This window comes from Euprymna scolopes, chromosome 23, assembly GCF_053919585.1.
Source record: "Euprymna scolopes isolate OS-2025 chromosome 23, ASM5391958v1, whole genome shotgun sequence".
Lineage (NCBI taxonomy): Eukaryota > Metazoa > Mollusca > Cephalopoda > Sepiida > Sepiolidae > Euprymna > Euprymna scolopes.
The window spans coordinates 106,839,665-106,861,473 of NC_136504.1; the positions used below are offsets into that span (position 1 = coordinate 106,839,665).

Consider the following 21,809-nt stretch of genomic DNA (forward strand, 5'->3'; position numbering starts at 1 on the left):
GTCGGTTGTTGGAATGTTTCTGTACCAACAATTTCCCATTTATACATTTCTTATATTTTTATTCTGGTTCAGGAGTTGTATTTGATGTATTTTTCACCTTTATTAAACTTAGTTTCGTATATTTTGGGTTCATTTGAAACTACTCTTAATTTGAATAAAAAGGCAATGCTAGCTCCCTGAAAATGACATCACTGATTCTAGTGCAAAAATCTGCCTCTTTTCGAACCCTGCAGTGAGGAGAGTGGACGCGTGCTTCATTGCCTGCCATGGACAAGGATTCCTGAGCCTTTTCTTCTAGAAGTACAATTCAGTAAAAAAGAAAAGACCAGTCGCGACGAGGCGAATAATTCCCTAAACTTTTCTATATGCTGCAATGATGTGTGCATTTTTTGAAGGAAAGAAATTTGGAGTGATTTCAAAGCCTTTAAACTGACAAAAAGGCAAATGTACTCTCTATCTATTATGAGTGCGCCTCTTAAAATTTATCAAATTTATTGTGAGCATGATTTAGGAAGTATTCGTACTTAATTTTCTTATCAGCTGTAGTCGTTTGTTGTGACGACTTTTACAATTTGTGAACCAGTTTGATTTTTTTTGTGCTATATTTTGCTACTTGGCATTTTTTGTGTTTGAGTGCATGTGAAGGGAAAAATTTGCAACCTATTGTAAATAAAATCCTTTCTTCATTTTAAAACAAGACCTCTTTCTATTTTATTAGTTTACTTTTTATTCGTTTACCCCCTCCCCTTTTTTATTTTATTCGTTTACCTCCCCCCTTTTCTATTTTATTCATTTACTTCCCCCCTTTTTTATTTTATTCGTTTACTTCCTCCCTTTTCTATTTTATTCGTTTACTTCCTCCCTTTTCTATTTTATTCGTTTACCCCCTCCCCTTTTCTATTTTATTCGTTTACTTCCTCCCTTTTCTATTTTATTCGTTTACTTCCTCCCTTTTTTATTTTATTCGTTTACCTCCCCCTTTTTCTATTTTATTCATTTACTTCCCCCCTTTTTCTATTTTATTCATTTACTTCCCCCCTTTTTTATTTTATTCGTTTACTTCCTCCCTTTTCTATTTTATTCGTTTACCCCCTCCCCTTTTCTATTTTATTCGTTTACCTCCCCCCTTTTCTATTTTATTCATTTACTTCCCCCCTTTTTTATTTTATTCGTTTACTTCCTCCCTTTTCTATTTTATTCGTTTACCCCCTCCCCTTTTCTATTTTATTCGTTTACCTCCCCCCTTTTCTATTTTATTCATTTACTTCCCCCCTTTTTTATTTTATTCATTTACTTCCCCCCTTTTCTATTTTATTCGTTTACCTCCTCCCCTTTTCTATTTTATTCATTTACTTCCTCCCTTTTCTATTTTATTCGTTTACCCCCTCCCCTTTTCTATTTTATTCATTTACCTCCCCCCTTTTCTATTTTATTCATTTACTTCCCCCCTTTTCTATTTTATTCGTTTACCTCCCCCCTTTTCTATTTTATTCATTTACTTCCCCCCTTTTTTATTTTATTCGTTTACTTCCTCCCTTTTCTATTTTATTCGTTTACTTCCTCCCCCACTTTTTTATTTTATTCGTTTACTTCCTCCCCCACTTTTCTATTTTATTCGTTTACTTCCTCCCCCACTTTTTTATTTAATCCCTTTATCTTTTTTGTACAGGCTCACTACTTGTTGCTTTCTGTTACCTACCTGTCCCTTACGCCTGTCTCTTTAGAACCTGCTTGTATAGATTTTTTCAACTGCTACAGTTTCTTTTCGCATTAAGTTAAGAAACATTTTAATTCTGTATCCCCAAATTTAGCATGATACGTCTGTATAGAAATTTGAAAGTGATATTTAGTTTATTTCTGAATCTTCAAACTATTTTTCTTGTACATTTTTCTTCAATTCAAAAAAAAAAAAAAAAAAAAAAAAAAAAAAAAGAGGTTAAACAACATGTATCAATGCCTCCGTTCAGTCTTGAAAGACAAAGGATACCTCCTGTAGGGGCAGTAGCTAGTGTAATTGTGAGGCAAGGGTTGTGCAATCCCAACCACACCTCTCCTGAATCGGCACTGTTTGGGTCCAGTGGCAAAGAAAAGTCCAGGACGACTGGAAACAATGCCGAGATAAGCGGAGAGCACATACAGCACCTGAAAGTCCCAAATGGTCACCCATTTAGTACTGACCAGGTTCAATGTTGCTTAACTTTGGTGATCCAGCGGGAACCAGTGTGTCAACGTGATTATGCCGTATATAAGCAACATAATATACATACAATTTACTCCCCTTTAGAACTGAAGTTATAACATTCGTAACCCTCTTTCGGAATATAATTTGCATTTTTCATGCCAAGTTGAATTTTAATGTGTATTGCAGTTGACGTTACATGAAACTGGAGTTATTTTCTGTCCTTAATCAGCAAATAAGAAATCCTGCTAGACTGAGGTAATTACATTTTTTCATCATAATCTAGGATGTTCGTACTTCTCATCCCAGGTTCTTCTTGCGTCAACCCACACATACTTCCTAATTTGCATATGCACATTTTTTTTTTCAGCTACTGCTGCTGATCTCTTCGCAGCCAGCCATCCTTTGCCGCTGCTGATACTTTCTCACGCGCTCATATGTACAATGTTACATTGCGGATTGAACCTTCAGCAGATTGTCATTTAGAACTGAATTTCACGTGGTATGTTATCTGGACAATTATCCGGTATTTTGCAAGTATTTTTTATTCGGATGAAATTAAACTTATTCTTGTTTTTAGATGTACAAACTTACTACTTATCACTATAGATCACTATTTTATTACTACAGTAGCAAGGAGACCCAGCATTATCTGGGATTGAATGATAAACAAATGTTATGCCCTTCCATACTTTTATTGTCATAAAAATTGGTGAAATTGGCCTTTTTTTTTTTAATCAAATCGATTGATTGCCTGTTCTAGTTATGGGACCTGCCTCCAACTCCCACAATGTACCGAGAGAAAGCTTCACATGCTTCCCCACCACAGTGACTTAGTCCACAATACATTGTAGTCTACATTGCACTGTAGAGAATCCACTATTTGTTTTATAAATTTATCTGTAAATAATGGCTACACTTAGTTTAAAATGCAAAAGTCATGTATCATGGTTCAATTGTGTTCTAAAGAGAAATATTCATTTCAAACGTGCATAAGAGTGTAATTTACAACTGAACTTCACCAAGTACTTTATCCACTATGCTATGAGTCTTTGCAAACAATCCTAGTATGAATTTTAGGGCCGTTAAACTTGTTATTTTCTAGATGTACGATAATTAGAGACAGCAAACCAACAACCTGTTTGTTGTGGTGTTAACATTTGGATAATTGACAAGAACACAGTAACAGTTAAATATGTATTAACAAAAATACATAAAAAAGATAAATTGAGCTCAACTGATGCACTAGTGGGTGAAGAGCATAGTCTCCGCGTGTCCGTCTCTGACTCACTTGATAAACCAGTCCTCGTTACCCGGAAGTGACGTCATGGAATAGTTCATTATTCCTGGCTGTAGGGATGCGTCCCCAACATGAAACGTTGTGCAAATAGCACACAAGATGAGAACAGTAGTCCGAAGAATCCAAAGAAATAAAATAGAACCGAATTGGTTGGATTCAGCATTAAATAATTCAAAAACTATTGATATGCAGTAAAACCAAATAAACTACTTGTGCTAGTAGATAAGGCGTAATCTATCACAAGAAAAATTTTTAAACATGACAATTACAAGTAGATATATAGTGTTTGTTTAGATTGCAATTGCATAATTTGGAAGCTACAATCGTAACTTATTAATTGACAAAAAAAGTTGAAACTTATTTTTTTTTTTTTTATCTGAAAACTATTTATTGACTACAAAATTTCACCCCAATAGTGTAAAAGCGTTGGAACTGCTCCAGATGGAACGAGAGCCCATTATCCCTGTTGATTACATAAATGGATTCTGATCTGATTTCAGGAGATTCCCGAGTTAGCTAAGATAAACTACGGAGAGCCTGGAAGTTACAACTGCTGAAAGTATTAGCATTTGACTAATTGACAAGGAAGAGCACGGTAACAGTTAAATATGTATTAACAAATATATATATATATATATATATTTTAGAGGAAACATCATTTAATCTAAATACCAAAAAACAAGAAATGGGCAGATGAAAATAAAATTTTTTTCCTTAAGGCCTTATCGTCTGACCCTCTAAGAGGAGACGTCAGAATGATAGATTAAAAACTAAGAAAAACGAATGAGGGAAGTGGGGAATTTTGGTTGCAGTTGGAAGAACAGTGAGAGAGAAAAAAAAAAAAAAAAAAAAAAAAAAAAAAAAATTAAAATTCTCACTGTTCAGGTGGTTTTAAATCAATGAATATCTCCAACTGATGTCTAAGAATCTTTTGTCTACACAGGCTAGGTCGAGAGTTGTTAATAACTAACGCCTCAATGATATTGAGGTGATAGTTCGACCTAGCACTGTATAAAACAGAAAACCACCCATCGGAATATTGATCGGCACACCTATTTATACTCAACAAGTGATCGCCAATGGCAGACTCATGAGCCTGGGAGTGTCCGGATGCTCTCAAAACCTGGTGTAGTCGAATATCCCGAGGGATATGTTGGGATATTCTCATTTCTAATCTTTGGGACGTTTTGCCAACGTAGTCAGCTCCACACTGACAGACGAATTTATAAACAACAGAGTTCTTTTGAATGGTTGGCAAAACATCTTTACGAAAAGAAGAGAAAAAGGTTCGAGTTGTGTAAACTACTCGAAGCATAGTAGTTGGAAAACACCGTTGAGTAACAAAAGAAATCCTTTTAACAATATGTAGGCCATCAGGACCCAACCATGGTAATTTTAAATAAATGGGACACCGTGATGGACCAATATGTTTACCGCTATTAAATGTAGTAATTTTACGTTCAATAGTAGATTTTATTATATTAATGGGATATCCATTATTAAGAAAAATATTTATGATTTCACCAAGTTCCGTATCAAGACGGTTTGGTGAACAAATCATAAGTGCACGATGCGTAAGAGCGCTAATGAGGTTTATTTTTCTAGACTGAGGGGCAAAAGAAAACCAATTAAGATAGAGCCCTGTAAATGTAGGTTTTCTATAAACAGAGGTCTCAAACGTAGTACCAACTTTAGAAACACGAACGTCGAGGAATGGGAGAGAGTTACAGTCTTCAACCTCCATAGTAAATTGTAAAGATGGATGCAGGTTGCAAAGAAGACGAAGAAACTGTTCAGCTTCGCTCCGAGAGGGAAAGCATGCAAAAGTATCATCAACGTAACGTGTGTAGAATGCTGGCTTAGTAATTTTGGAAAATAATTCGTTTTCCAAAAATCCAACGAAAATGTTGGCTAACGAAGGACCAAGAGGGCTGCCCATTGATATCCCATCAATTTGACGGTACATAATATTGTTGAAACTAAAGGAGACTGATTTAGTAGCAAGTTCCATTAGTTCAATGAAAATTCGTTCAGGAAGTTGTGGAGATTTTAAGGGGCCACGGTACAGATAGTCAGCACAAATACCAATGGTTTCATCCAAAGGTATATTAGTAAAGAGACTATTAATGTCAAAGGAGGCCAAGAACTCGGTATTTTTAGATAAAGGCAATTTTTGTATCTTGGATACGAATTGAAAAGAATCAGGGATACAATGGACCGAATAAAAAGAAAGCACAGGTTTAAGAAGGTCAACTAGCCATTTACCAAGTTCGTGTTGTGCAGAACCCAACATAGATAAAATGGGTCTCAAAGGAATGTTGGGTTTATGGACCTTGGGTAAACCGTACATTCTAGGCCTTTGAGAACCGATGGGTCGGATTCTATCATAAATCTCCTTAGAAATAAATCCGCTTTTATGAAGTTGAAGAAATCTTTTCTGGATTTTTATTTCCATACGAAAAGTATCATCATGGCTTAAGTCACCCAAACGGAGAAATTTACTTTTATCGTCCAAGATTTGTAACATTTTGGAGATATAATCCGTTTTGTTAAGTATAACAACGCCCGATCCTTTATCCGGGCGAGAAAGGTAAATGTCGGGATTAGACCTAATTAATTGTGCCGCTTCAAAATGATTTTTTTGCCACACAAAATCACTAGATTTAGTATTTATGGCAGAAAACCTCCGACCTAATTCGCCCAACTGAATTTTAACACTAGTTAATTCATCAGTAGAGATAGGCGAATGGTGTTTTAATTGAGTATACAATAATTCAATTTCACTAAATACTGCGATTTGATCAACAGAAGGGGGAGGAATGCAGAATTGTAAGCCAGCAGATAAAACAAATTCTTCTGTATTGGACAAAACATGAGAAGAATAATTAAATATATGTTTATCCAAATTTGTTATAATCCCAAACTTCTTAGTAATTAAATTTTTTAAATATTTATCATAAGAAGAAGTACATTTAATACGGGTAAATTTATCACCGATGGATAAAAACCTAGAAAAACGGAGTTTATCAAAGAAAGATAATTCTTTCCAAACCATGGCCCAAAGAAAAAGGTGTTTACTACGTAACGAATTATATGTATCAGAATTAAACAGGATTTCATCTTGTAGAAAAACACGTTGAACTGCCAATGTATTTCTACATTTAATTTTCGAAATACGATGGCAGATATAGCCGGGAGCAACATGATTAAGGCGGCAAGATTTTAGAAATTCCATCCTACACTTCAAAACGATTAACTTATTTTTAATACGTATAACCTTGTTTAACGTTTTGATAAATTGTGAGTTGTACCGACCTCGAAAATATGTAAGTAAATTTTTGGTACAACAGAATGGAAGGATAAATTTTAGAGGAAACATCATTTAATCTAAATACCAAAAAACAAGAAATGGGCAGATGAAAATAAAATTTTTTTCCTTAAGGCCTTATCGTCTGACCCTCTAAGAGGAGACGTCAGAATGATAGATTAAAAACTAAGAAAAACGAATGAGGGAAGTGGGGAATTTTGGTTGCAGTTGGAAGAACAGTGAGAGAAAAAAAAAAAAAAAAAAAAAAAAAAAAAAAAATTAAAATTCTCACTGTTCAGGTGGTTTTAAATCAATGAATATCTCCAACTGATGTCTAAGAATCTTTTGTCTACACAGGCTAGGTCGAGAGTTGTTAATAACTAACGCCTCAATGATATTGAGGTGATAGTTCGACCTAGCACTGTATAAAACAGAAAACCACCCATCGGAATATTGATCGGCACACCTATTTATACTCAACAAGTGATCGCCAATGGCAGACTCATGAGCCTGGGAGTGTCCGGATGCTCTCAAAACCTGGTGTAGTCGAATATCCCGAGGGATATGTTGGGATATTCTCATTTCTAATCTTTGGGACGTTTTGCCAACGTAGTCAGCTCCACACTGACAGACGAATTTATAAACAACAGAGTTCTTTTGAATGGTTGGCAAAACATCTTTACGAAAAGAAGAGAAAAAGGTTCGAGTTGTGTAAACTACTCGAAGCATAGTAGCTGGAAAACACCGTTGAGTAACAAAAGAAATCCTTTTAACAATATGTAGGCCATCAGGACCCAACCATGGTAATTTTAAATAAATGGGACACCGTGATGGACCAATATGTTTACCGCTATTAAATGTAGTAATTTTACGTTCAATAGTAGATTTTATTATATTAATGGGATATCCATTATTAAGAAAAATATTTATGATTTCACCAAGTTCCGTATCAAGACGGTTTGGTGAACAAATCATAAGTGCACGATGCGTAAGAGCGCTAATGAGGTTTATTTTTCTAGACTGAGGGGCAAAAGAAAACCAATTAAGATAGAGCCCTGTAAATGTAGGTTTTCTATAAACAGAGGTCTCAAACGTAGTACCAACTTTAGAAACACGAACGTCGAGGAATGGGAGAGAGTTACAGTCTTCAACCTCCATAGTAAATTGTAAAGATGGATGCAGGTTGCAAAGAAGACGAAGAAACTGTTCAGCTTCGCTCCGAGAGGGAAAGCATGCAAAAGTATCATCAACGTAACGTGTGTAGAATGCTGGCTTAGTAATTTTGGAAAATAATTCGTTTTCCAAAAATCCAACGAAAATGTTGGCTAACGAAGGACCAAGAGGGCTGCCCATTGATATCCCATCAATTTGACGGTACATAATATTGTTGAAACTAAAGGAGACTGATTTAGTAGCAAGTTCCATTAGTTCAATGAAAATTCGTTCAGGAAGTTGTGGAGATTTTAAATATGTAAGTAAATTTTTGGTACAACAGAATGGAAGGATAAATTTTAGAGGAAACATCATTTAATCTAAATACCAAAAAACAAGAAATGGGCAGATGAAAATAAAATTTTTTTCCTTAAGGCGTTATCATCTGACCCTCTAAGAGGAGACGTCAGAATGATAGATTAAAAACTAAGAAAAACGAATGAGGGAAGTGGGGAATTTTGGTTGCAGTTGGAAGAACAGTGAGAGAAAAAAAAAAAAAAAAAAAAAAAAAAAATTAAAATTCTCACTGTTCAGGTGGTTTTAAATCAATGAATATCTCCAACTGATGTCTAAGAATCTTTTGTCTACACAGGCTAGGTCGAGAGTTGTTAATAACTAACGCCTCAATGATATTGAGGTGATAGTTCGACCTAGCACTGTATAAAACAGAAAACCACCCATCGGAATATTGATCGGCACACCTATTTATACTCAACAAGTGATCGCCAATGGCAGACTCATGAGCCTGGGAGTGTCCGGATGCTCTCAAAACCTGGTGTAGTCGAATATCCCGAGGGATATGTTGGGATATTCTCATTTCTAATATTTGTTAATATATATATATATATATATTTGTTAATATATATATATATATATATGTTAATATATATATATATATATATATGTTAATATATATATATATATATATATGTTAATATATATATATATATATATATATATATATATATATATATTAACAAATATATATATATATATAAACAAATATATATATATATATATATTAACAAATATATATATATATATTAACAAATATATATATATATATATATATCTATATATTAACAAATATATATATATATATTAACAAATATATATATATATATATATATATATTAACAAATATATATATATATATTAACAAATATATATATATATATATATATATATTAACAAATATATATATATATATTAACAAATATATATATATATATATATATATATATATTAACAAATATATATATATATATATATATATATATATATATTAACAAATATATATATATATATTAACAAATATATATATATATATATATATATATATATTAACAAATATATATATATATATTAACATATATATATATATTAACAAATATATATATATATATTAACAAATATATATATATATATTAACAAATATATATATATATATTAACAAATATATATATATATATATATATATATAAGTGAACGTGTGTGTGTGTGTCTGTGTCTGTGTACATTTCCCTACTCAGTCAATTTTAAGTCTACAGACTCGAAGTTTGATACATAGGGTACTGAAATTTGGGAAAATCTTTTTAATCCGTTTTCAGCCAGAAATTTGGCGATTAATGGGTCAAAGTTCAACGATTTGACCTTTAAGAACTCTACCAAACTCGTCCGACAAATTTCGGTCTAAACACTTGAAATTTTAGATATAGGTTCCTTGGACATGGATCTAACTTAATAACTTGATTTAAGCCCAAAACAATAAATTTTAAGGAGTCATAATAGGGGTCAAAGTTTAAAAAATTGACCGCTTTTTTTCTTTTACTTTTTTTTTTTTTTGCTCAACATACACCTCCAAGCACCCAGGCAACGCCGGGCTTAAATGCTAGTACATTAAAAATATAAATTGAGCAATATCTTTGCTCAACTGCTGGACAAGTGGGTGACGACCATAGTCTCCGCGTGTCCGTCTCTGACTCACTTGAGGGTAGATGGGACTCTCTTAAGCCGCGGTAGGCAACCCATCTAGTGATGGCGTCACCATAAAAAAGACCCCCGATAACCATGACGTAGCATCAAGTGTTCAGCTACCGACAAGATTTGAATTACACTACAAACTCGTATAGTGAGTTCAATCTCGGCTACGGCTGCGCTTAATGGATGGACAACAACGGGGAGATGATGGTGGTTCAGTGGTTAACGATGCGAGCTGACAAGTTCGAGCCCAGTTTGATCCATAGAAATATTTTCTTTATATCATTGATAAATTTTTGACCTTGAAGCACTTTCTTTTAGCTCCTTACATCAACTGGCTTCATGCCTTTTCTGGGGCGATTTTCATAAAAAAATACAATCAAGCCAAAAGCCTTTAAAAATATTTGAAAATAGTACAACGGTAAACAAAAAAAAATCAAGCCAAAACAACCAAGTAAAAAACTTTAAATAAATATTTGAAAATAGTACGAACGTAAAACATAAAAATTTTATGATTGTGGAATTTTAGATAAGGATTGATTAGTCGTATTATTTGTAATAATACTGAAAACTCCTGGAAAACCCTTGATTGCGGAGAATAACACACATTAGCTCTAGGCACAAGAAACTGAAAAAGTACAGAAACTCCAGCGCTTCTACACTATTGGGGTGAACTTTCGGAAATCGTACAACTGAATTTCACATGAAAACAATGGTATCTACGTATTCCTCGTATTTTTAAGATGATCATATCCAAAAATCGATAAGATAGAAAATTATTTATTAAAGAAAGTAAAAAATAGAATTTGATGAAAACGACCGTAAGACACAGGAGAATTCAAGAGGAAGGTAACTTTTCGTTTCAATTTAAACAAGATGGCGGTAATTTTTCACCTGTTACCGCGATTAAAGTTGTTTTTTTTATAATAATAATTCAGTAATATTCAGGTAATTCCCACTGCATAATTTGGAAGCTACAATTGTAACTAATTAGAATTGACAACAAAAAATTGAAACCAGTTTTTTTTATCTGAAAACTATTTATTGACTACAAAATTTCACCCCAATAGTGTAAAAGCGTTGAAACTGCTCCAGATGGAATGAGAGTCCGTTACCCCTGTTGATTACATAAATGGATTCTGATCTGATTTCTGAGTTCAGGAGATTCCCGAGTTAGCTAAGATAAACTACGGAGAGCCTGAAAGTTACAACTGCTGAAAGTATTAGCATTTGACTAATTGACAAGGAAGAACACAGTAACAGTTAAATATGTATTAACAAAAATATATTAAAAAGATAAATTGAACAATATCTTTGTTCAACTGCTGGACTAGTGGGTGGCGACTATAGTTTCTGCGTATCCGTCTCTGACTCACTTGGTAAACCAGTCCTCATTACCCTGAAGTGACATCATGGAATAGTTCATTATACCAGGCAGTAGGGGTGCATCCCCAACACTGCTAAAGTCAAAGAACCCATAATTCATTTCACAAAGAAGGTGAATGCACTGTGAGGAAGTAAGAAAACTTCTAATGTGAAGCTGCTGAATGACTGGATTATGTGGACTGGAAATTGTAGAGATGTCTTGAGATTCAGAGATATTTTCCAAACAAAAAAGCGGCCCAACATTGTAGCATGGTCCGTTTCAAAGAAGAATGTTCTCCTCATAGAATTGACAATCCCTTGAGAGGAAAACAAGGTGGAGGCACACGAACGAAAGAAAAAGTGATAGGAGACACTGCGTGCCGACTGCATGGAAAAAGGTTGGAAATGCCAAGTGATTCCTATTGAAGTTGGTTGTTGTGAATTTCTAGGACACTCAGTTATTTATGAAGAAATGGCAGAAACACTAGAGGAAGACTTCCAATCTGTAATGGAATGGGGACCAAAATGGTTGGTCACATTCAATGCCGCCAAGACTAAACTGGTTTCATTCAATAATTACAAGAAACCCTCTCTACCACCTATAGCAATGGCCAACGACTCTTTATCTGAGAGTACATCTTTCAAACTCCTTAGCCTAACGTTCACAGGAAACATGAGTTGGAACAATTACATTGAAGGCATTGCCAGGGCCGCTGCAAAAAAGGTGGGCTCTCTCTACCGTGATAGACAACTACTAACACCCGAAAGTATCCTGTACCTCTATAAGGTAACCATTCGCCCATGTATGGAGTATTGCTGTCACATTTGGGCTGGTGCATCTGCTACTAGTCTCTCGCTTCTTGACAAGATTCAAAAGAGAGTTGCAAACCTGATAGGCCCTGAACTGGCATCTAAGCTTCAGCCTCTGTCCCATCGACGAAATGTTGCATCACTCTGCCTGTTTTACAAGTATTTTAGTGGTGAATGCTCTGACGAACTTCAAGCACTTGTGCCCCCACGACGTGAGCACCCTCGACAAACCCAACAGGCTGCTAAATCCCACCCCCGCACTGTAGAGATCCCTAGATGTAAAAGATTTTTCTACTCCAATAGTTTCTTCCCCAGAACCGTTAGACTTTGGAATTCCATTCCAGGTCCCTGCTTCCCCAACAGTACTGACGTGCAAAAGTTCAAGTGTAATGTGAACCCACATCTTGCTGCCCAAATGCCTACATAGTACCCCAGTAATTGTTGCCCCTGATAGTAGCCCCTACACCAAAGTGGCAATTTGCCTTGTTTGGGGTGAAAATGTAATAAAAAAAATAAATAAATAAATAAATAAAATTTCATTTCTTACAAAACTAGGAATCATGGGCTGCAATCTGAAAGTTGCCTGTGATCGTCTTAAGAACCAGCTCAATATATGTCAAGCTGAATTTGGTTGAGAGCAAAAAAAAAAGACTTCAGTATGAACAGACGTTATAATTTCTCCTTGTTTATCCGTTTTTTGTTTTTGTTTTTATTTGTTTTTTTTTTAAATGCCTTGCCCGGTAGCATTAGGAGTGGCAGTACCACTTTGAGTTACCAAAACTGTTATCAACCTGGTTGGCGGCTGATAAGGCCAGGGTATCGCACATGCTTTCACATATTGGATGATAAAATTTTTTTAAAAAATAAATTAAAAAAAAAATACCATTATTACATATTTATTTTTTGTTTTTTATAAAAATCAAACTCACTTTAGAAATTTTGTGCATTATTTGTTTATAAATACAGGGTTTGATAATTTTTTTGATAGATTTTCATTTTTTTACTCATGAAAATTTGATTAAAAATAATAATAATAAAAAAAAAGAATCAACACAAAAAATTTATGCGTAAAAATTTATTAATATTACATGAAATTCTTAGCCTTTTCCAAAAGTCATTGCTTGAGCCGAAAACTTTTCATATAAATCCATGGCAGACCTGGAAAAAAAAAAAAAAAAAAAAAAAAAAAAAAAAAAACTTTCAAATTGTTGGATTAATTTAATTTTACTTTGTTCAAAATTATCAGGGTCCCTTTCCAGGGGCTAACATTTGTTCCTATACAGACATATACATATATACATCTACTGTTATATATATATATATATATATATATATACACACACACATACTAGCAGTTCCGCCCGGCTTTGCTCGGGCCCTATGTACTGTTCATAAGGTTATGTGCATATGTATATATTAAAAAGTGTGAATATGTAAAGTAATGCCTTTCTGTATAATAGCCTTCTTTAACTACCATAGAGAAAAGACAGACAGACATTTTCATTTTTATAGAAATATAAATAGATAGATAGATTGGATGCAATATATAGCAATGATTTAAAAAGTATATATAAAAAAAAAAGACTCATGCGCCACCACCGAGAACGGAAACCAAAACATTCAGCTCACGATTTATTTTGCCTCTGCCGTAAATGACTGGGCTATGAAAACATGTTTACTGCAAGGCTAAAAATATTAAAACATGAACCAATAGCTACTACGTTATGCATTTGTAATGCCGGTGTTCGACCTTCACCTGGCAAATTTCATTTTTTTTTTTAAATTTTCACACTTTTGAACCGATTTTTACGGGCTCAAACCCAAATATAAAGTTTTGCATGGACTCAAATACCTTATATATGAAGTCTCATGTCTGTAGACTAAAAGCTCTAGGAAGAGTTTGTTGTGTTTACTATAAACATTTTACGCAAATATTATGCAAGTATAAATCATGTAGAATATCTGCATTAATATAATTACACGTAATAGTTAACTAAAAATGATCATCCCATTGGAAAACCGATTAAACTAATAGGGAATTAATTAAAATGAATGTTTAAAAGAATATGCAAATTAGCTAGATCTTTTGCTAGTGAACTCATATAACAAAATTGTATTTTATTTTTAAATAAATAGAAGATAGGGTTTTTAATATGAATATCAATACACACAAAAGAAAAACGAATTTATAGGCATGAAAATTGGTAAACAAAATGTTTTTACTATAGGCTTTAAAAATAAAGGTACAAGATTCAATTTGAAATTTATTTATCTTCAAAGTGCACTTTTATAAATTTTACAAAGTAAGGTATAAAAATTTAATTTAAATTGAATCAAAAAATTACCTTCGATTTATTTTATGTAATGTTGCATTTTAAACATTTTGTTGCAATTTAAAACATTATCTTTCATCTAGCAATTAATGATATAGATATAAAATTTTCAATGATTTTTTTTTAAAAAGTGCAACAGAATGTACATTACATAAAATAAATCCAATACTCACTTATCATTATTTAATAAGTTGCCAAAACACAAACGCTTAAAAATATGTTGAAAAAGTGATATTTTGCTGTTACACCCGGTACATAAAAGTTTAATATAGTTTGAAACATTGCTTAGTGTGTATATAATTAATTAATGGAAACATATTTTTGTAGCTTACACTTGCATTTTGTGCTTATTTGCATACATTTGAACAGATCCGTATTGTATAATATTTCAGGAAAATATTCCTTCATCGGACATGTATTCAACTTTCGGTCATGCACACACACACACACACACATACATATATATATATAAGCAACTAAAGTAGTTTGTTTAAAACATTATTTAGTTTGTATATAAAATTCATAGAAGGCAATACAATGCAGAGGCATAGTAAATAAATACTATAGATTACAAACATTAAATATTACATCAGAAAGACCCCAGAAATGTGCTTGTAAATCCAGTTTTTGCATAAACAAGAAAAGAGATTGACTGTCAGCTAAGAAAATTTTCTTACAATTTGGCCAAGTGTGGTGGAAGTTGTCCCGCTCCGGTTAATGGGGCTTGATGAATGACATGATTGGCAAAAAGGCTGACAGTTGGAGACACATGTTTCTGCGAGGAGACAAAGAAAAAGAAAATGTCATTGCATGAAAAGAACAAAAATATTAAACGACACTTGCACAGTTTATTTAATAACTAGCCTGGGTGCCCGGCGTTGCCCGGGTGTTTGGAGTCGTGTGTTGAGAAAAAAAAAAAAGTGGTAGTAGCAAGGCAGGTTCGAACCCGTACAGCGAAGGAAGAAAAAAAAAAAAAAAAAAAAAGGTGACGTCTTTGCTGTTGCATCCATCATCAAAACGGAAGTGACGTAGGTTTAAATTAAGGCTAGTCAATCGAAAAGAGGGGACAACTTTCGAAAATATCGTCGAAAAAAAGTAACCCCTCTCTGTAGAAAAGAAATGTCACGTAAACTGTGAGCCAAATTATTTTTTATTAAGGCAACAATGCGACGATCATGTGCGCTCTCCTGCTCGACAACAAGTACAAAAAAGAGTTTTCAATCAACTAAGTTCTAACCACTGTCCCATCACTGCATAGTTACTGAGCTCTGTGCCTGTTTTACAAATAGTTTAATAGAACGTGCTCTGATGAACTCGTTGCACTTGTGCCCCCTTCGACGTACATACTCTTGACAAACCTGCTTAGCAACAAAATCACACCCCTTCATTGTTGCTTTCTCTAAATGCCAGAAAGTTTTCTACTCTAATAGTTTCTTCTCCTGAGCATCTAGACTTTGGAATTCCCTTCCTGCTACCTGACTTTCTGATTGCACTGATATGCAACAGTTTAAATGTAATATAAGCCAACATCTTGTTAATCTTTCCTAGGCATGGTTCTAAATAGTAGCCAAGTGGCAATTTGCCTTGTTAGGGGGTGAACATGAGTAAAAAAAAAATAAATAAAATTAAAAAAAATAAATAAAAAATATTTTTTTTAAATAAAAAATAAAAATAAAAAAATTAAAAAAATATAAATAAAAAGTAAAAGTAAAAAAAATTTAAAAAAATATAAATAAAAAAAATAAAATAAATAAATAATCAAAAAATAAAAAAAAAAAAAATAAATTAAAAAAAATTAAAAAATAAAAATAAAAAAAATCTTTTTTAAATAAATAAAAAAAATAAAAATAAATAAATAAATAAATAAAAATGAATAAATAAAAAAATGAATAAATAAAAAAAATAAATAAATAAAAAAAAAAATAAAAAAAATAAATAAATAAAAAATAAATAAATAAAAGTAAAAAAATAAAAATAAATAAATAAAAAAAATAAATAAAAATAAATAAAAAAAACTTTAAAAAAAACTTTTAAAAAAATAATAATAAAAAAATAAATAAAATAAAAGATTGGCGATTCCAATGCTATGTGTCATGGATTTCTTCACTTTCATCTTATTTCAGGCAATGTCATCATCTCACACATATATTCCTGGCTGATTACAATATGGTAGCCTTCAAGTCTAATGTAAACAAGTTCTTGTTGCGTCGTCCCCTTAAATGATCTAAATTCTACATTAACAATTACTAAACTACCACCTTACAATCATTAACCCTTATCCTCGAGTGGCTTTCGGGCTGTGATAAGATAAGCATTTTATCATTTCTTGCAAAAAAAAAAAAAAAAAAGAAAAAAGAAAATCACTTGCAAATGTGATTGTCACTTGCAACGGCATAGTTTAGTAAATATTTTTATGTACCTTATAAAATTTTTGTTGAAATATTCGCAGAGTTTTCTTTTCCTTAAAAAAATTCATTTCCTGTGACTCACCCTGTATTTATTTATATAAATTAACATGACTACTGTCAGAAATTAATTGCAACTTATATTTTAAAATAATTAACTAGCAATACACATGAAAAACTTGAAATAGCTTAAAATATTTCAATATTGGTATACATGGAAAGAGCTTGATGAGCTAGAAAAAATCTTTTTAAATTTTTAAAATCTGATTAAAATCAAGGAAATTATGACTATTTTTGGGCCTCACACGTTTGGATATTTTCTCCTCTTTAAGACCATATGCGTTTTGTCACATTTTTTACACTACTTTTTCAGTAAAAATGTCATATCTTTGTTAAAATACAAGACTACGCAATGAAATTTACCATATAAGTGTATTTTTGTACAAGGAATCAGAATATGCTAATAAAAATCTCCAAAAGTTCATGGTTTCCAAATAATCTGCAGTAAATGTGCATAAATATGCTGCAATTCCTTAAAAATGCCATGTATCCATAAACAGAAAAAAGAAGTTGGAGAACTCAAAGTTGAATTGTAATGTGCTTTATGTACAAAAAACTTAAATCTAAACATAAGACCATTTAAAAATGAATATATTGCAATATTTCTTTGGTATTATTGTAGATTAACACCTTCTGTTTAATCCCACTCAACCCCTTCTGACCACCCCTCCAAAATGTGATTCTACCTTTTTAGGCAATTATGTATGAAATGCCATGAAAAACTTTAATGAAAGATAAACAAATTATTTTAGAATTTAATGTAAAATAATTCCCCATTACAGGTCATTCTAGCGTTTTAGGGCAGTTAACTGTTTTTTTTTTATGGGAGATAAAACCTGTATGCTTTTTGTTTTAAATTTTTTAAGACGATTATGTGTGGTTTTAAAAGGGTTTCTATGCAATGAGAATATGGGGAGGGTTGCCATTCGGACTTTGAATTAATTGTAGGGTTAAGGAAAATTATGTGTGAACATACTCAAGACTTGACAGAAACAAAAACAATATTAGAGGGTGGGGGGCGATTAGTTTCACAAAAATTTAATGTAAAATAATTCATCATTTCCAGGCCATTCTATAGCATTTTAGGCAGTTAACCAATTTATTTTTTATGTGCATTTTTCTATAATGAAGGATCTATTTTTTGCTTGTATGTGGCTTACAGAGGTATTTTGTTGGGGGGGGGGGGCACTCGAACTTAGTGTTATTGTTAGGATTAAAGAGTGTTTTAGAAAGTTATATATATGTGTGTGTGTGTATATTTGACAGGTAAATAAGTCAGCAAATATTATATTTAGTTTTAATTTAATAAAAATCTGTGTTATGAAATTTCGAAGAAAATTCCATAAATTTGTTGATTTCTATTTTCGAGGTTGAAGGTGTTTATTATTCCATAGGCCGTTTATACTACGCTGGAGCAGGTGGTAAAAATACCTTTCGCTTAATAAGTAGAAAAAAAATAACGGGGTTTGTATTACTGTAGACAGATTCAAAAAAGTTATCAAAAAACAAATATATAACAAATAAATGTTATCAAAGGCAAGATAAGTTACTTTTCTACCTAACTGGATATGTTTTTAGTGTTTTTATTTAATGTAACATGTTTATTCAGCTCGAAAAACATACAGTGCTTACCGATGTATTGGAAAGTTAAAAATGGCGGCCGACTATCTCTTTCACACGGTAAGTTTGGGAAAATGAGTTAAAAATAAAAAACTAGACAAAATACTGTTAAAAACCCGCCGAATATATATCCACCTATGTCACGGTAACATATATTGAGCGAGTTTCTAACAGTATTTTGTCTGTTTTTTTATTTATAACTCATATTCCCAAACTTACCGCCTCAAAGAGAGGGTCGGCCGCGATTTTAAATTTCCGAATGCATCGGTAAACACTGTTTTTCGAACTCAATAAACATGTTACATTAAATATAAACACTAAAAACATATCCAGTTAGGTAGAAAAGTAAGTTATCTTGCCTTTGATAATATTTATTTGTTATATATTTGTTTTTTGACAACTTTTTCGAATCTGTGTATACTAATACAAACGAGATTTTGATACTTATTTTGATTTGGAAAAAACATTTGTGGCTGTTCGCAGTAAAACATTGTTTTAATTCGCTGTTCAAAACTAATGCAATGAATAAAATTGCATGCAAGCTATATATCTACAAAAGTTTACTTTGTTTTTTTAACCATGTTTTTAAATTTGACCAGAAATGTGAGAAATTATAATGGATTCATTGGTGGTTATTATACATTCTGAAAACCGAATAGTTCTAAACTAATGTTATTCTGATAACAAAATAGCTCTCATTAAACATATAAGAACATTTATATTCATATTTTCATGTTTTTCTTAATTCGTTTGTGAATAAAAATTAAAGAATGCCTGTTGTTTAAACTGTGCTATGACTAATACTACAACTGCTGCTGCTGCTAATAATACTAACTTTATTTGACCAAACTCGAGAAATAGAAGCATTTTTTTTCGGGTAGGTCCTTTTAAATTATTATCAATTACCGCAGTCCTACTCAACATAGAATAATACTTTTAATTGATAAAGATAGTAAAAAGAATGATTTACCTACTAGTGGGTGTCCGATGAATTTTTTTTTCAAAATGTTCGATACTCATCATATTAAAGTCTTATTTTTAACACGACAAAAAAAGAAATGATCAAAAATATTTCGGACACTTGACAGTATTAAGATTAACACCTCTTCTGATTGGTTCCCAAATTTCATGACGAAATTCTTCATACAATCATGGTACAGGCCTTTAGAAAACAGAGGAGGTCATTACAAAACCTTCCCGAAAACGCCATTTTATGACGTTCACATTTTTATCACTTTATTTGCTTAAAACTCTTTAAATATATAATGTACATTCATATTTATTAATTCATTTGAAAGTATATTCATTTCCGAACAAAACAGTAGTAATTTGAAGACTTGAAGTGCTTTGGTTTGAAAAATATGGCTATTTTATTAGAACTACCTTGAAATCTGTGATTATCCAAAGCATTTTTTTTCGTCCGTGTGTATTACTAAATTAACTTAGCGCCTTTTGAACAATTTTCATAAAAAAAGACCAAACAAGCGAAATTATTGTCCATTATATATATATATATATATATACATACATATATATATACAGGCTCCTTCAATCTTTGACAGACTATTGATGCCCACACAGGCGTGCCTGCGTGCGAAATGTTTGTGGCAGAAGTTGCGCAATCTTCAACCACACCTCTCCGGAGTCGACATTGTTAAATACCAGTAGCAAGTGAAGTGTATGTACAGGACCACTAGAAACAAATGCCAAGATGAGTGGAGAGCATATACAGTGCCTAGAATTCCCAAATGGTCACCAATCTGGTTCTAGCCAGGCTCAACGTTGCTTAACTTCAGTGATCTAGCGAGAACCGGTGTGTCAACGTGATTATGCCGTATACATACATACATTTAAACAGATACGTGAGATTTATATAATAGATTATGACATCCTGTGATATCATTAAAACATTAACTTTTGAAAAAATTTTCTTGTTAGACTAAAAAAACGTCTTCATAAAAAATAAGTCGTTTTTATTTATTTATTTATTTTTTAATCAATTTTCACCTCAAACAAGGCACAGGGCCACTTTGAAGTAGGGGGTTACTATCGGGATCATAAGTTGCAGGGGCATTATGAAGGGAGATGAGTAGCAAGATGTTTGCTCACATTACACTTGAACTTCTGCATATCAGTACAGTTGGGGAAGCAGAATCCCAGAACGGAGTTCCAAAGTCTTGCAGTTTTGAGGAAGAAACTATTGGCGTAAAAGGCTTTCTTAAACCTAGGGATCTCTACAGTAAAGGGGTGGGACTTAGTTGCTTGTCGGGGTTGTCGGAGGTAGTCACGTCGAGGAGGTACAAGTGCTTGTAGTTCGTCAGAGCATTCACCATTAAAGTATTTGTAGAACAGACATAGGGATGCAACATTTCGCCAATAGGACAGAGGCTGAAGCCTAGATGACAGTTCAGGACCTATCAGGTTGGCGACTCTCTTTTGAACCGGGTCCATGAGTGAGAGACAAGCAGCAGATGCATCAGCCAAAATGTGACAACAGTACTCCATACATGTCCACATTCCACTACAGATTGGGGGTCATCCTCTAGTGTTTCTGCCATTTCCTTAGATATGTGTTCATTTGTTTTCCCCTCGTGCCGGTTATAGAGAGTGGTGGCATCAGCATATATACCCATCTCCAAAACAATTTTATCAGGGAGGTCATTTATGAATATCAGGAATAATAAAGGTTCAAGGATAGACCCCTGAGGTACTCCCGCATTTATATCATATTGTTTAGATGTACGACCGTCACGGACAACTTGGATTTTTCTCTTAAGAAGGATTTATTTGCATTATGTATTCTTCCAGTGATACCATATGATCTAATTTTCCTTAGAAGACCATCGTGCTATACCCTGTCAAAAGCCTTAGATATATCGAGGGCTACTGCTCTATTTTCCCCTATTTTGTCCAGTGAATGGTATATACGTTCAGAGATTACAGATTATATCTGCTGTTGAACGGGCTTGCCTAAATCCACATTGTTTGTCGGTCAGGAGTTTAGCAGCTGTTAGGTGTTGGACTAGGGCTTGATTAACTAAGGATTCAAATATTTTGGCAAAAAGCGGGAGGAGGCTAATGGGGCGATAATTTAGTGGGTCAGTTCTTTCACCAGAATTTTTGAAGGAGCGGTTTTTCAGCAGTCGGGAAAGCAGGATTCGTTAAGGCATTTAGTGTAAAGTTTGGAGAGAACTGGAGCAACCTCAGCAGAGCATTTTTTAATAGCACAGCTGGGATG

General features: G+C 32.9%; 1 protein-coding gene across 1 annotated transcript in view; it reads right to left on the reverse strand.

The window, feature by feature from the left end:
• Positions 1-13,213: 13,213 nt before the first annotated feature.
• Positions 13,214-21,809, reverse strand: part of LOC145246123 (nucleolar complex protein 3 homolog) — an 88,053-nt gene continuing 79,457 nt past the window's right edge. Inside the window, exons 19-20 of the mRNA XM_080107971.1 lie at positions 15,164-15,261; positions 13,214-13,311 (exon numbers count right to left, since the gene is read on the reverse strand). Coding sequence (XP_079964097.1) covers positions 13,251-13,311; positions 15,164-15,261 — 159 coding nt within the window. The 3' untranslated portion in view covers positions 13,214-13,250. The remainder of the gene's footprint in view (positions 13,312-15,163; positions 15,262-21,809) is intronic.